At 42.2% G+C, this 17,406-nt stretch overlaps 1 protein-coding gene across 1 annotated transcript in view; it reads right to left on the bottom strand.

Moving 5' to 3' along the window:
• Positions 1–5,237: 5,237 nt before the first annotated feature.
• MUSK (muscle associated receptor tyrosine kinase) overlaps positions 5,238–17,406 on the bottom strand; it is a 53,902-nt gene continuing 41,733 nt past the window's right edge. Inside the window, exons 11-16 of the mRNA XM_069880292.1 lie at positions 16,189–16,277; positions 15,694–15,853; positions 14,286–14,475; positions 13,759–13,950; positions 8,559–8,707; positions 5,238–6,607 (exon numbers count right to left, since the gene is read on the bottom strand). Coding sequence (XP_069736393.1) covers positions 5,931–6,607; positions 8,559–8,707; positions 13,759–13,950; positions 14,286–14,475; positions 15,694–15,853; positions 16,189–16,277 — 1,457 coding nt within the window. The 3' untranslated portion in view covers positions 5,238–5,930. The remainder of the gene's footprint in view (positions 6,608–8,558; positions 8,708–13,758; positions 13,951–14,285; positions 14,476–15,693; positions 15,854–16,188; positions 16,278–17,406) is intronic.

Here is a 17,406-nt window from a genome sequence, read left to right as displayed (position 1 = left end):
CAGTTAGATGAAAGTTATACAGAATTGGGAAGAAGAGAGGGAAGAGAGGAGCAGGGCTGTCCTGCTGCCTTCCTTGAGAAGAGTACAAGGTGTGGGGAGTTCAGGGTCTTGGAGAACCAGTACAGCTCACTGTGGTCCAGAACAGGATGAGCAATAGAAAAGTCACTGGAAGCAAATCCCAGCTAAATCTAGGTTAATCCAGCACAGGAGCAAACATGCCTGGTGTTGCATCCCTGGGGAAAGTGGCGTGCTTCTTCAGCAAAGAATGGAGGAGGACCCTTTTGCTGCTGCCCTTTCCACGCAGAGATCCTGTATCAGTGTGCCTGCCCCATCAGCCACGAGAAGTTCTCCATCTTCACTGTAACCAAAGCCTGCCTCTTCCCAGGGTCACTGCTGTGAAGTCAGCACCACTTTAAATGAGAAGTTAAATTTAGCACAGCATGAGCTTACCATCAAGGAGAGTGAATATACCCCCCTTCATTTATCCCACATTCCTCCCTTCTGCACGGATCCTCTCTCCCATTAGTTTGTTTGCCTACATAAAAGTTTGCTAGCCTAAATAAACCCCCAAGCTCTAACATCTCTTTTACATAAGAACCATGGGGGAGGGCAGATAAACATACGGAAGGTACAGTGTAGTTATCTCACAGTCAAAGTAAACACAAGGGCCTATAAATAGCATGAGATTTAAAACATCTTAGAAGAACAAAAGAAATATATCTTTAATAAACATAATTTGTTTATTTATTTATTTATGGCATATTGGTCCAAATCTGACATCAAACATCCCATCTATCAATTACTGATTAAACTCTTATTTACTTAATCCTAAATTTGCAGGACACTAGGAGAAGTTAGCACAGAAATATGCCAGTGATATAAAGTGTGATCTTCACTTCGAGCTGCCACCTCCTGTGTTGAAGAAAATTGTAGCTACTGGCTTTCAGGCAGCTTTGAACTCCTCAGATCTTACCGTTTTCACAGTTACAGATGGCCACAGTATGGAAAGCTGCCTCTAGGGAATGCTCTTGGCTACATACAGCAAGACTAAATGAAAAAGTGAGTCTCTGACAACTTTCCAGTGAATGAGTCTTTATATTCTCCCCTAAGGTTGAGAAACTTGAAAAGCATCCACAGTGTTTTTATGGCGGGTTCTATGTCTTTGTTTGGGACGGTGAATTTACAAGATTTTTCTTTTTATTCCTTCTCGATAGTAAGAAAAATATCCTAGCCCTGCCTTTGAGAACCACTGGCAGCTTCCAATTTCTTTATGAAATATGCAAAGCAGTTTCACATTTACTTTAGAGCTCCACACCAGCTCAGAGAGAGGGAGTAGCTCCCATGTTACTGTGAAGTCAGTGACTTCGCAAAGGCCTCTTAGGACCTCAAGTTTCCTTTGAGGAAGCAACATGTCATTACATGCAGCTGAAGATGAGAATTTTTAAACAGAATGGAAGTGGATGAAGGTATTAAAAGACACAGTGAGAAATTTGCACCAAAGGCTGACAGAAACCCTTTTCTCCATCTGCACAAAGTGTGATTCCTCACCTTGCCCGTTTCCACACACAGGTATATTCATTCATAAGAATACAAATAGAAGCCAAGAAAACTTATATAATAAATTAAATAATCCATTACACACTTTAAAACTATTTGGTCTTGTGGTGGGAAATGAGGGTCCGGTTTCTCCTTGTAATTTGAAAAAAATTGGCATGTAAGAACTAATCCATCTAAAATGGCACCCCTAACTCATTATTGACTTTCTCAGTGAGGACAATATTTACAAACCACTTTTTTTTTTCCATAAGGCAAGATTTCAAGCAAGACTATTTGCAGAAGGTATTTTATATTGTATTGCGAAAAAAAGAAATTATGTACTTTATAGTTTCCCTAGCTAATTGTACTCAGGAAGTTTGGGTTTACTTCCCAGTTCTGATTTTCAAATATTTGCAATGAATTTTAAAATTTTAAAATAGTTAAAATTCATGTAGATTGCTGAATGAGTTCAAGAATCATGCGCAGAAAAAGAGGTTACGACATTTTTTGATAAATCAGTCAGTGACAAACTTTTCTCACCCGTGTTCCACAGACAGCAAACTCAATTCCCTTTTGATTTTATACCATGCTTTAATTCCCAACACATCTGTGTGTGAAATCAGAATCCAGATACAAACGGCAGGAAAAATCAGGAGGGAGGCAAATGCCATTCCAATCTACATGAAACGTCTTTCACATTGTGAAAGTGGTCAAGGGACAGCAACCAATGCTGATGTAAAAACATCCCCCTTTCTCTTCTCCTTGCATCATTAATATCATGAGACTACCACTCATGCTGAGAGCTCAGCACGCTCCCACTCTGACCCAGATGCTGTCCTGCAAAATGGCCTCCTCCAGAGCAATCTGACTGGCTAATTTAATGTGTCTTGCTCAATCTATAATCTCTTAATGTGTTCCTTTAACACCCATTTAACCATCAAAACAACAAGCCTTTGAGCAAACAGAATAGAGTAACTTAAAACTGCAGCTGTCTATAATGTATAACAACTGTGATATTAAAATCTGTCATAAAGCTAATTTAATAAAATTAAACACATCCATTTTCAGAAAAAAAAATCCAGTACAGGAGCAGGTAGAAAATGGAGACATCACAATTAGTATTATACTTTTATGATAACTCTTTATTTTATAAAATATTGCACACAAGTTACACAGATTGGGGTAATGAAAAATGTACATCTGTGCTTGGGATGCCTTTCAAAGCCATCATTTATGAAATGTATAACAATCACAGAGTAATAATTACTACATACCCTTGGAGAAATGAGACCAGACAGCTGAGTTTAGTCCACAGGTCTGAGACAAAATTGCTCTAAAACCAGATTTAATCATGTTGCAGGCAGTGTCAAATCAATTATAGAGTTTATGATTTTTACATGCATTTTAAATGCAACTCTTAACCAGAATCATGGGATTAGATTTCACAATACGTCATCTAGGATAAAGCTGTGTATGTGCTGCAAACCCTCTAGGTAGGGCACTCACAGCCAGCAATGGGTACCTTAAATATGCTGCACATCATCTTCTCCTCAGGGTTTTGGTTCATCTTCTTTCACTGCATGATTTATAAATCCAAAGTAGAGACTGCAACATATTTTTATTTCCAAACAACTTTCTAAAAAACAAATTTTCTTTTTCTCTTCTACTCATTCACACCCCTTTTTATTCTCATTCAAAATAATTTAAGTTACATGATAGTCACAAAGAAAAATCTAGAAATTTCTGAAGTAGTAGACGATATAACATACATTGAAGAAAGCAGAAGTCTCAAACAAAAGGAAGATAATACTGTGAATGAAGGCAAATTATGAAAGCAAATCAACTTCCAGCTTTTAGCAAGCTGAAAAGCGTACCATAAAAGAAAGCTGTCAGGGTAAAATCCATCTACACATCAAGGCAGCAGAAGGTCTGTCTACCATTTAATCCTTAAAAAGCATCACTATATAGGTGATAAGCCCTTCTGCCGGATCACTATGCAGAAGCAATAATCATCCTTGGAGAGCATGCTGCAAAGACCTTCTCTGTGAGTTGATCTTGAAATTCTCTTTTTCCTCTTACCACACAGGAAGCATTTTGCATCCCCACCTGCAGTCAGTCACTACCATATATTTCAATGCATGCTTATAATGCAAAGGCTGGAATGCTGGACAAGGAAAGGAATTTTCCATTCTTTTATAACTGCAGGCCTACATTGACCTGAGCATGGATTTGGGCTAGGAAAGTGCAATGAAAAGTGTATTCCTTCAAATTTGTGGGAGTGCCTCTTTGATAAAGAAAGCAAGGGAAATTTCATAGACTATGACATTACAGACAACTAATTTCATCCCACAGTAAAACAAGAAGAAAACCACGATCATGGTTTTAAAATAGTCTAGTTGGAGGAAATAGAGAGCAGGTGACTGAAACCAGCATTGGCATCCTGGTAGGCAGAAAGGCAGACTGTTCTTTGGACGGCAGATGGGTGTGTTTGTTCACACTAGCCCATTGTGTATATTTTGTAACCTGTACTTACACCTGTTGTTTGGTGTAAGATACTTTCCTGATTAGAAGGAGGTGCTGAATACCTGGACCCACACTGCTACCCACGTAAAAGGTCTGATCCTGCCCTCTCTAAAGATAGTGACAAATTGCCTGCTGCCCTGAACACTGCAAGACCCTTGAATTTGGCTCTTTTTACAGAGATGGGGCAGCTGCTGGGCTGTGCACTAGGGCTCATTTAGCAGAGGCTGCAGGCACCTCCACTCATCTGAGGATGTAGCTAACCCCCCCATCCCTCCTCTACAGAATGTGTTGAACAGCCAGGTAGCTGACAAAATCTAACAGAATTTAATGTTCAGCATTGTGAGGTGGTGATAACGCAGTAACAGGAGCTATATAAGGATGTCCAGTAATTATTTTATCTGAATTCAGCATTTTGGGTTTCTCAGCACGGGGCATGGGGCTAGCATCCTCATTAAATGGTTGTGTCATAGTAGCATGGCAGGACTGCTCAATGATTACACGGCACTGGTCATTTTGTGCTCACTGTGTAGATATCCAAGCAATTTAGCATTTCAGTGTTTTGCAGCCCCAAGCAAAGGTTTCTCTTTCTTTGCACTCTCTTGTGTAGCAGCAAGTTTTTTGTCTCAAGTGAAACTGTCATCTTCACCCTGCAGATGGACAGCCTGCAACACTTCAAATGGAGTATGAACCTTTTTCCACCTCTCCTAACTGGCAGATTATGTCTGAAGGCCCACTGATGGCAGGCATCCACGTTCCTCGCTTCTGTGCCTGTAAATTGCAGCACAAGGGCAGATGGCCAGGAAATGTGGCAGTGGGAGAAGTAATAAGGGTTAGGAGCTGCCGTCAGGAAAGGAAAACCAGAAAAAGGAGGCAATGACAGGAATAGAAATGGAAAGAAATAAGTAATATAACCTGCAGCATTTCTGGAAAAGGGGCTGCATTTCTTCCTGCTCTCAGCACAGTGAGGACTGTACTGCAGGCAGAGGCAAATAAGTACGCCTTGGAGACCTAACCAGGTGCAGGACCAGGCCCTTGGACTGAATTTCTCCCTTAGCACTAAATCTCTTTGTCACAGAGAAAGGCAGGAAATATGGGGTGCAATGCTTGAGGCAAGCTTTGGGCTGAGATCTTAAAAAACATCAAATGAACCTCACTGTGGATTTCCTATTTTTGAAAACGTAAGGCTCCACTTTAGACAGGATTTTGCTTGTCTGTGTAACATGAGATGCGGGTGGCTGCTGATGGACCTGCTGTCTCCTGTTCTAACTCAGTCCATGATATGTTCATGAGTATCAAAGAAGAGGTGGAAGCTTGAAGGAAAACCAGACTGGTTTATGGCTTCAGAAGCATCTTTTATCTACAAAAGTCCATGAGTATGCAAAAATAAAATAGTAAAAAGTATCCCCAAAAAGATTGAATTCTGCATTTTTTTTAAAATAATACTTAAAAACATATGAGGAAGTGAAGAAAAAGATAAAAGCCAAGAGCATAAGTCTAGAAAGATGTGGAGGGACCTGTTAGGAAGGGAAGTGCTGCCAGCAAAATGTTGGTTTGCTTTCCCTGGGGAACTCTATGCTCCTGGAAATGCCTAATATAGGTACTGAGTTAGCATGGCCAACACCCTTGCCAACCCAAGAAATCCAGACTTGGTAGCCAGGGGTTAGTCCTGACATTTGGAAAGTATAGTCCCACTCAGGAGGTAAAGCCACTGTAGGGGGTGCAGTCCACACTTTTTGCTTGGCTGAGGAACAAACTCTTTCTCCTCCACCTAAAGCAGGGCTTTGCATGGAATCACAGCTCAGAAGAAGCCCATGGGCAGTTCCAAGTCAGTGTGTGCTGGTGGAGATAGGGCATCCCCCTGGGCAAATCTCTCAGACTGATGGGGTGGCCACAGCCCTCTCATACATACGTTCCAAGATGCGGTGGATGCTGGCAAAGCTTGGCCGGTCAGCAGGCAGCTTGCTCCAGCAGAGGCGCATCAGGTTGTAGAGCTCCAGGGGACAATTGTCTGGGCAAGAGAGGACATTCCCATCCCTCACGTAGTAGATGACTTCCTCATGAGCCATCCCATAGTAGGGCTGCATGCCATAGGAGAAGATCTCCCATAGCACCACTCCATAGGCCCACACATCAGACTCTGTGGTATAGCGGTTGTAGAAAATGGACTCAGGGGGCATCCAGCGGATGGGAATGGCATCATTCTCATTGGCTTTGTAATAGTCAGCAGAATACATGTTCCTCGAGAGACCAAAATCAGCAATTTTTACCACCATGTTCTCTCCCACCAGGCAGTTCCTAGTAGCCAAATCCCGATGGACAAACTTGCGCTCAGACAGGTATGCCATACCAGCAGCTACCTGCTTGGCAATGCAGAGCTGGCTGGTGCAGCACAGTGCCAGAGGGTTGGGGAGGCGGATCTGTGTGTCCAGGCTACTGTGCATCAGGCTGCAAAGGTTGCGGGGCGAGCGGTCACGCAGGTACTCATTGAGATCCCCATAGGCCATGTACTCAAACAATAGGCACATCGGCTTCCCAACAGCACACACACCTGGAAGAAAACAGATACACCACACAGATCGCTTGGGTAGCAAAGAGGGTTCTGTTGTGCAAAAATAAAAAAAATCAAAAAATACTTACACAAAGGGGTGACATTCAAGAAGACATGGAGGGACAGAAAGATGAAGTGTGCAAATAGTATCAGATTCACACGCATCTCTGTGGTTTTGAAGCTCCCTCACTAGGGGTCTGATGCTAAGCTCTTTGGGAGATACTAACATGTGATGCAGTTCCCTGATTTCTCTGGACATTCCAGGGAAAAGATACACTTTTTGAGTTATACTTAATTAAAAGCCCACTCCTGCTTAATTTGGCACTAACACAAGATTTTCCTCTTTCCAGGTGAAAATGGAAAGACACACTCCCAGGAAGTAATGGGTATAATGGCTACATATATGCAGGAAGACTTCAGGAGTAGCCACAAAAGGCATGTTGAAGGCTTCAGTGTGACATTTAAATGCAAAGAGACACCCACTACAACTTCTGAGTTTTTCTTTTTTTTTTTTTATAAACAGCTTATAAAAAGGAAATGTTTGTTGCAGAAATTACTTTTGGCATAACAGACATTCAAAAATGAAGGAAAGACAACAGAAAAACAGAGAACAGAAAGGATAGATTTGCCTCATCTAATAGATGCAAAACCTAGTCCCACATTAGTGCAGGACTCCACTCCTACAACTTTTACCAAGCATACAGTGTTATGGCAAAAGTATTTGCATGCCTATTATTAATTTTTCAACCAAAAAAAGCCAGCATTTAAAATGTATGTATTTTGCTTTCTTAGGGTCATTATTTAGCAACTGGCAATCCAACTTATTGTGAAATCTGAAATTCTTGTTGGTGACCTAACACTTGAATCTTTGAGGAAAAACAGACAGCTGTTCCCAGTGTGATAAAATCAGGATCTGGCAAGCATGAGGAGTGTATGCGAGAGCTTTATAGTCTAAGCTGTCTTCAACAACATGGCTTTTTTCTCCACACCCCCTCGATGTGAAACTAGTTTGTTCCTGCACCTTTACCCTTTCCTGACCTAAAATATGTTGACAATAAACACATTGTTTATTTGAGTTTGGGGCATTTCCTGCCTTTGTTTTCTGAAGCCAAAGTATGTGCATCAACTGAGCTTTCCCAAAACTGGGATTTATCTATTTCCAAATTTTGCAAAGCTTCCTAATGAAATAAATCAGGATCTCAGTGATCTGTTCACAGGGATCAGATCTGCATACAGTAACTTTGAGCAGGATCCCCAGATGAAGGTGGCTTGCGACATCTACCACAGTCAATACCTGAAAATTCACTGAAATAAAATTTGGTCAGCAGCTTTCTTCATAGAAGAATGCCCTATTAGCCAGCTGTGGCACTGAGACTTTCTGTAAAACTCAATAAACTAGAATTTCCTTTGAGCTGATGAGGGAAGGAAAATACCACTTTTGCAGCTGGCTTTTTTTGTTTATTTGTTGTATTTTGGTTTTTTAATGTTGGTGAATATTCAGACATCACAATAGTAAATAGCACCCATAAAACTAACAAGACTTGTGCCTGTTTTATTTAAGCACCCACAAAATAAATCAGAGCTCCCAGAAGCTCATGCCTTCCTTGTAAGACATCTGTGCCAATGTTATTAAATGGGAAGCAGAGCTAAGAAGCAAGATGATGAAGAGTATACTCAATGCAGGATGAGGAGTGTTTATTACAATGCATGATCCTTTTCAGGCAACAGCATCAGAATTACACTTTCAGGATCATGCTCGTGGACAAATTAGCAAAGCATTCAGTGGCACATAGAAAATCTCACCTTTCTGCAAGAGGCATTCTCTCTTGCAAAAGAGATCAGCATTGCCATTTCCATTAAGCTCCAGCCATGCACATGTGTTTGCCCCTGCACCCCCAACAACCCCACAGCAGAATGTGGTACCCTGCACATGGATGCCTCATTCAGTTACCTAAAAGTTTGACGATATTTGGATTGTCAAACTCTGCCATGAGGGCTGCCTCCCTCTGAAAGTCAGCCTGCATGTCTGCAGATGCTTCCTCCTTCAGCATTTTCACTGCCACCATCGTGAAAGGCTCATATGGCAGCAGCCCTGGGGCCCTACAGGGAGAGGAGAGAAAGGAAAGCATTGGTGATGGGTACACGCATAACAAATGTTGGTTCTGTTTCTGCTGCAAAAGGAAAAAAAAAGAAAAGAAATGGTGGAAATCTCCAGTACCAACTGAAGGAACATGAAAGACCACCTTCACCTCTAAGAAATGTTTGCATTGCATAGGACAGAGACATGTAATTTTAGTTCAGAGGGAACAAAGGAATAAATACAGTATAGCTTTTTTTGATCATTGCTCTTTATGCTTTCAGACTCTTTACCATGACTGATAAAGAGAGAAAGATAAATAACAGGATGGTAAGTAATAACCTCTCTCTGGGCTGGAGGTCACATCATGGAGGGTAGAATGTACTCTTCAGTCCAACAAGTTCACTTTTGGGATGTAGTAACTGAGCTTAGCAGAGTTAAAACTAAACCTATTTCATATGAAAATATTGAAAGGTCTTCTTTTCACCACATCTTGTCCTATACCTGGCACAATAGTGGCATTGGTAAATCTGTCTACTATTAGAGTGAAAGCAACAATTACAGTAAATATGTTCCCCTAGTTTTGTAAGGGAAGTAGCATTTTGCTGCTGTTCTCTGTGTGTTGTGTGTGTGTGACTGCTAATTCAAGAACTAGCTAATTTCGGCTGCATTTAACATAGTGGAGCTGCAGTCTAGGAAATTATCATGTTCCTGCAAGTTTTGTGGAAACAGGTGACAAGACAGAAGGGACAAAGCATGCATGCATGCCCTTTGAAGAACAAGGTAATGCATGAATAGACTCATGTTAAGATATTGGTGAATCTTCAGATAGAGCTTATCAAGACACAAACCCATGGGAAACAGATCTTCCTGACCAAGTAATTACAGACGCATTTTGTTTTCTTTTCCGCAGGTCACTGCGCCCTCAACAAGCTGAATTAGATGGGCTTGTGAAAGATTTAGGGGTAGCTGTTGCCATGAAAGAGTAACTTTCCACTCTTCAAACATGTGACATGCCTTAGATGTGACACCAGTTCTTCCCAAGGGTCCTGCAGTTAAAGCATGCTCTTTACAGGTAGCCAGCCAGAGCCCATGGAGAGCAGTGCCCATTTATGTGTCATGTTAATTCGCCAACCTGACTGCCCTCCTGTTGCTCAAATGCCAGGTTATTTTACTGCTCAGTAGCTGCAAGAGGAGGTTCCGATTTCCAAAGCAAACTTCCAGTTTCCTTGTCATCTACTCCAGACATATGGCAGTTGCAACAGATGCACTTGGATGCTGTAAATGTCAAATGTCAGAAGATGGCAGGGTGCCCATTAAGAAAGGAATCTCACAGGTGGCCAGATTACAGCTGAGACACTTGGATGAGGAGGTCCGGCATGCCAGAGAAGAGGAACAGACTCCACGTTCATCTGCTACTGCCTCCACTGTGGCAAAATATCTTCCTTTTTTCCCCTTTGTGCTGGCAGTGAATTCCTAGTCTAGTAGGAGTGGAGAAGAACCAGCAAACCAGCACCTACCAGCTGCTGTCTAATCTTAGCACTCAAGAAAATCAGCAGCACCAGCCTGAAGAAACGAGTAAAACATTCTAAAGTAGTAAAAGGGGGGTCTTTATGTCCTCCAAACAACCCCATTGTAGATTACCATTCATTACTGGCTAGCATACCTAGTGCAGTGCCAAAGCATGGTAGGCAAAGCTCAGTCTTGCATGCTTTGGAGAAATTTACCCCGAGCTAAAGCCTGAAGTATACCAATCCATCTCCTCTTCACTGAAATCCTGCAAAGCAAACTAACCTAAATGTAACTTAAGTGAGATTAAGCTGCACAAAGTCTTTTATTTAGCCTTCAGGGAACAGTAAGTAATTTCGCTATTGGTAATTTATGCATTGCTTCAGCCCAGTTCTTAGCAGACCTGGGAAATTCACGGTGATCTGGAACAGAGAAAGACTCTGCCTGCAGTCTAGCCAGAGAAATATTTCTTCACCACTGATGGATTTGTGTAGTTTTGGCAGCATTTGGCTTCTAGGTACCTGACATTCAAAGAATTAACCACCAGTGCAACCATAGATTTTACCCAGTGCCTACCTACAGTTTCCAGTCAGGTTTTCTTTCCAGAGCAGTAACAGAAAAAACTGTGAAGCAGCTTCAACCTGTATTTGAGATTGTGTCCTGTCCCCCATCTTCCTCAGTGTCACAGCTGGGTAGCTTCTGCTAGATCATTAAATAATGCAGTTAACACCTACTGAGGCTGGCAGAGATCTAATTTTTACCCTGTCCTTTGGAGAAATTTGTATTCAGGCAGGAGAGTGCCTTTAATTGGCAGGGGCTCATTTTGTTGTCATTTTGTTTTGGGTTTTTTTTAATTAACATCCACACTGGTTTTCAGCTACATTTGAGACAACAGATCAAAGAAACACCCTTTGCACTTGGAAAGAGCATGACAAGTTTTCTGTCAAAGAAATTCCAGCCTTGGAGACAGCCTTGTCTCCTGCAGAGATCATGAGCTGTGCCTTCACAGTGAGGACCTACTGGCCTGCTAGGCAAGACTCAGCACCCATTAGCCAACCCTGGACCATGCAGCTCCAGCCCTGGGAGAAAACTTGCATGCTGGTCTACACTGAACCACATGAGGCTGGTGCTGTGGTAGCATGTGAGGTCAGCAAGGTCCTTTGGGGGGCAGAGGATTCTAGAGCCAGCCACCACAACCCAGTCAGCACAGGCCTGAAATCGGTCCTGAATCTTGTCTTAAGGATTTCTGTTAGGGTAACTGGTTACTTCCTCATCCTTTCCAGTGCAAAGCTGCCCCTAGTGAAGATGGAAACTTTCAGGAGAAGCTAGTAAATGATAGCCAGACGTTTCCTGTCCTAACACGTTGCTTGACCCAGGAGTGAGTAAACAGTGAATCAGGACTCACAGCAAGCCAACTGGCAAAGGCATTGCTGGCACCATGCTCAGAGATGTGTTTACAGGAGAGGGAGAGACATGATAAGTAAGAGAGTTGCTAAACTTAGTTCAAGACGTCCATTTAACACAAGTAGACAAGTACATTTTATCCACCTGAGATGGGAAGGAATGATCTGAGTTGTAATAGCTTCAGTAACCTGCAGGGATGCACAGCTGGAGCTACTGGATCAGCAGCCTGCACTGATCTGCCCGTGATGCACAAATATGTCAATGATTTAAATGTTCCCTGGAAATATAAGGCTTTAGAAGGAATTCTGGCAGAGATATTAATAAAAATATAAATAAGGAAGACACTAAGAAGATATATTTCAGTGGTCCTTCCCTGAACCATTAAGAGCAGACATTTCTCAGGATACAGTACTCTCCACTTTGCAAATGCTCACTAAGAACGCGGGTTGCTTTTTTTCTTTTTGTCTCTTTTTTTCTCCTAGTTTCCACTGACAATAGCAAAAACTTTAAATTAAAAGAAATTGCAGCACCGAGGTGAATGAAATCCACACAAAAGGTGTCTATAGCACTTTAGCACTTGCTTAACCCAGCGCTTTAGTGACATTTGAATACCCTTTGAGAGGTCCAGCTCAATGTGGATGACAGTCTGTGTCGCTCTTAAATTATATTTAAACTCCCAGCACACAGTCAAAGCAGCACTTGGCAGGAAGACCACCTGCCTTGCTTGCACACCCACAGCATGGTGAAGAGCCCCACCACACAAGCAGGAAGGCAATGTTCTACAGTGCATTCCCTGCTTTGCGCTGAGGCTGGAATAAGGCTGCCCTGTACCCTTCTGCTGGCTGGCATGTGGCGCCCCAAGCACAGCTGTGGCACAGTTCCTTGTTCTCATTTCAAGCTCAAACGTGTTTGGCATTGCCATCCAGGCTAACAATCAATCATAGACTAAGCATCTGTGATTTTCCCACTGCGCACCCTTCAAGCTTTGTTATTTTTAGCTCTCTCTATAGTAAAGAAAAGTATGCCTGTATTTCTTCCATTAGGAAAAAAAAGCATCCCTCCAAGAAAAGAAATCCATCACAGCTATTGAAACTGTTTCCTTGCTCTAACACAGTTAACCTGCATGGAATTAATTTCCTAGCAGACACATCAACAGCAAAAATGCAAACATTAATTGTATCTGCAACTATGACTGCATTTTGCAAGGAGAGTCCCCTGTCTTTGAAGCCAGTGGGAGCTGTTCCGCCAGGCAGGTCTTGGCCCGTGTGGGGCTCTGATAGTCTTCTGGGATTTTTGAGGTCATCATACACTACTCCAGATACAGCTGCAAAATCAGCCACATCCCAGACTCATTAACGCCAATGGACAAAATAAAACCATCCTGTGAGTAAGCATGGAACTGAACAGCCTATCACTTTCTTTCAGCAATTTGGGGTTGGGATTTTCTGAGGAGACCAGTACTGGCCAAAGAATGTACTGCAGGAATTATGGACTCTGTTGAGGCTAACAAGACACTCTCCATCCACCTCCATCTAAGCAGGACTGGATTCATCTCTAGGTTTTCCAATGAAACAGTTTCCATTTTTGAAAAAGTACATAATTTCACCTCCTGAGAGATTTAACGGAACTAGGATCTCATCTCATCCCTTAAATTTAAAACTGGTAAAAGAGACTTCAAATTCCAACAATACAAAACTAGTAACTAAGGAGGACATAAAAAAAATTGTTGGCCTAAGTAGGCTGGGGTTTTCCGGGAGTTTTGATTTGGTTTGGTTTTGCCACTGAATCAAATAGAAACTGGGTCACGACCTAACTGTAGATGACACATTGGTCTCTGTGGTAACTACTGGCCAGAGCTGGTGTTCTAATGGAGGACACCATACACGAAAAATTCACAAATACTGGGAAATGCAAGAATTTCACAATAGGTCATGTAAAGGCAATACTGTTGGCAAAAATAGTGATGATAAATTTAGACAAGCTTTTACACAAGGCTTTGGTACTGAAGTTATTCAAAGCTGAACATACTATTTAGTATACATGCCTTTGATTTTAGTTTGAGTGAATGAACAAATTACTTTCAGTGTCCAGATAAATTGCCCAATGGCCATTTTTTCACAAGTACCTCCAGATAAAAAGAGCTCACACATAGGATATTTACCTTGCTTGGAAGACCCTCCCAAATGCTCCTTCCCCAATATCTCTCACATATTCAATATTGTTCCTTGGATACTCCAGGCTGAGTAGTTTTGGATTAAGGAGAAGGGGCATCCGCTGGTACATTGGGTTAGGGTGTAAGCGGTCCAGGAGGAGTTCAGAGGGCAGAGTGGTGAGTGTTGGTGTCTCTGACTCTCTGAAATTAAGAAGCAGTTTTCGGTCAGTGTGTACACAGCCCACAACAAGGAGATAACTACCTGCATCTTCCCTGAAGCTTAATTTTTCCAGGATGGAAAAGGAAAGCTCAGGAGGGCAGCTGTAAGAGCCTTACAGCAAGGTGTTATGCCATGTCCCTGCAACAATCACTAGGTGATCTTCTGCTCTGGCACAGGGACTCCTGTGCTGGGCTGCCACAGGAAAAGTAAGGGCTGCCCTCTCCCTGCTACTTGTTCATAGGACTATGGTCTCAGAAATGGGTAAGCCCTCATTCAAAGCAACATTTACTGCCTCGAATTAAGTCCCAACCTTTACCTTTTTTTGTTTTTCCACTGCTTTCGCTGACGGCAGCAAACCAGGGTGACAATGCCAAAGATCACAACCAGGGCAAAGCTGGAGATGATCGAGATGATAACAGTCATGGAATATGTAGGGGAAAAGGAAGGAGGAGGAGGGAGATTTGGAGTCTCTCCATGTGGTTTTCTTGTTCCTAGTGATAATGATGCTGTAACACAAACAAAATCAGAAGGTTATGCCTCTGCTAGTTTATAGGGGTTTTTCTAAGAGGTATTTATAGAGTCAGTCTGCCATCCTGGGAATTACTAACATTACACATCCAACCACATGACTGCATGAGAGGACCATACCAGGGAAGCCTTGTTTGCAGGGAGCAAAACCCATTTCTGCTTGCCAAATCTGAAACCCCAGGATCCAGCAAACACCAATACACAGTTCCCATTGAGCAGGAAGCAACATTTTGGTAAGGAATGTTTGCAAAAGTTACAGATGGGAGGTCACATCTGATGGTCTCAACAGTATTCAAATATAGCAATGTCTGCAGTGGGATAGATCAATGGTCTACAATGTAGACCAGAATGTATCATATGTCCAAATAGGAATCTGCAGGGAGAAGTGTAAGACCAAGTAATATCACTCAGTGATACTTTCCTGAAATATCCCCTTGCCTCCAACAATTTGTATCTCAGTCTCTTTATAGAGCAAATATGGTAAACTAGTGTAAAATATATTTGGCTGTATCTTTAGAAAAAGAAGTTACTATTCAGGTAGCCACCTGCTGAGTATTTTTTGAGACATTCTAGAAAACACTAATCTGTACATGCAATTATTGGGAGCAGAAAGAAACTTAAACCATTCTTTTTAAGGCCAGGTAAACTGATACTAACTTGTGTTCCCTAAAGTCCATAGCACCCCTGTTCTCTGTGCAAGCAAAATTGTCTTATTTCCAGAAATAAGAGATCCAGAAACCGTGTATCTTGGAAGAAGTATGTTTCAAAAGTTGATCTGTTCTTTGAACAAGAAGTGGTTTTTTTTCTCAACATCACAGAGCTGAGTTGTTTCCATCTTTCTCAGATTTGTTTTTAGTTAGAATTGTTTATTATTATAAAAAAAAATCATCAGAAGCAAAACATCAGAAAATAGCCTGAAACCCCATCTTTCCCTCAAAATGCAGGCAAATTCATTTTTCATAATATTACTGGAAATTTGATTTCATCCTTTGGCTGTAATATAATCTGAGGCAAGGTGCTCAATTTGCCTGTCTTCACTTCATGCATGCTACCCCTGCAGGTTGAGTGAACCTATGAACCAGGACTGCCCAAATTGAGAAGACAGATCAGTGTGGCCATGAGCACTCTGGATACAAACATATTGCATGGCCCCAAAACAACCACAGTGGCAGAAATCATAAATGGCAATTGCCTACCATCTCCACAGGGAAACACACTGCAGTACTCCCAGGTCACAGATGGGTCTTTTGTGTAGCACCAGGGACGTTCGTTCTCACCTCCTGGGTTACGGCAGTAATTCTCAGCATCAGACAACTCAGGGAAAACCTGAGGAGTCCTCCTGTGCAAGTGGGGAGCCTCAGGGGTGAAAAAAAATCAGTTAGTGTTTCACTATAATTTTTCCTGTTGGTATTAGCAAAATAAAACCAAACCAAACCAAACAGCAAAGAAAGGCAGAAGTAGAACTTTCAGTAGCCTGCCAGAATGAGAGAGATCATAGCTTGCCATGGGAAGGGGAACTTGCAGATTGAAATATGGAAAGGGTATGAAATAATAGTGAACTCAAGAATTAAGGCAACCTGTCCCCTGTTCAGCTTTTCCACTGGGAATGGGCTGCCCAGCTCTGGGAACTCTTTGGAAAAGTGGGCCTCAAGCATGGCTTTCTGTTCTTTGGGTCTCACAGTGATGCACACCTGGTCGCTCCACTTCTGGCAGGGAATGCCGGAGACCGTGGTGTTGGCCCAGCCCTGGTAAAACTGCCCATTGCCACTGTAGCAAGTCCCTGGGGGAGAAAAATAACACAGGGTCAAGGTGTCTCAGACCACGCCCTACAGCAGGAACTCACAAGAGTAAACTTCATGTCTTAGACAAGAACATGTGGCAATTGGCAACAGATCTGAAGCACATACAAGGACCAGACAGGGAACTATTTGCACTTAATATATAAAATCTAATCATCTGGTGAAACCCCACAAACAGAGAAATCGAGCTCTTTCAAACTGAGAAAACTGGCCATGCACCTGCAATGGTTGCACTACATGTACCCAGTTCACAGCAAATGCAAAGTAAAATACTCTAACTTTGATTTATTTGACTGATGTGTAAGATATCATGTTCTGCCTCGTATCTCCTACAAGCAAGCAGTCCTTACCTGACCAGCACCTGTAGCTCTGCAGGGGTGTATAATCTTATTAAGCTGAGCTAGAACATAACTGTCTTGCATTTAAAGGCAAGGAAAGTAATGCCTGAAAGAAATGCCTCACAACTGAGCTAGTATCCCAAAAAAAAAAACCTTTTGCACAGATTTGAACTAAACATCCGTGACCTTAGAGAAGCAACATAGAGAGCTTTAGGAGCAACTGCAATACTAAAAAAGGACCCTTGACTTCTTGTTGACCTGGAAAATGCAAATGCCCTCATACATGGTCCTGCTGCCATGATAACCAAAGGAATAATAAAGGTGGTCCTACTGGGTTTTAATGAATAACTTTGATGAGCAAGCTAGATAACAGTTTGGTTCCTGTTCACTAAAGCTTTGGGCACATAACAGTGATGCTAAAGTTAAAAAAAGGGAGTAGTATCACTCATACATTACTCCTATCTCTCTTTGATTCATGACCAAATCACATACATCTGCACAATACCACCCCAGGAAAATACCATGAGAGCTGAACAGAAAGGTCACATATATACAAAGGAGACCAAGGCCATGTCCTGAACTTGAAAACATCCAAGGGGAGGCTGAAATCACCCTATCAATGCAGGACTCACTTGCCAGCATCTCTCCCTTTTGCCCCTTTCTCCAGGGAGGGGGTGACAGCTGCTGCAGGCTTTAAGCATTGGGCAGTGATGCTGGAACACCCACCAGGTGCTAAAATACTTGTCTCCCAGGTGCCCAGCACGAGACGCCT

The sequence above is a fragment of the Phaenicophaeus curvirostris genome, chromosome Z, assembly GCF_032191515.1.
Source record: "Phaenicophaeus curvirostris isolate KB17595 chromosome Z, BPBGC_Pcur_1.0, whole genome shotgun sequence".
NCBI lineage: Eukaryota > Metazoa > Chordata > Aves > Cuculiformes > Cuculidae > Phaenicophaeus > Phaenicophaeus curvirostris.
Note: the sequence above shows the minus strand (reverse complement) of the source record. Positions and strands in the feature narration are given on the sequence as shown.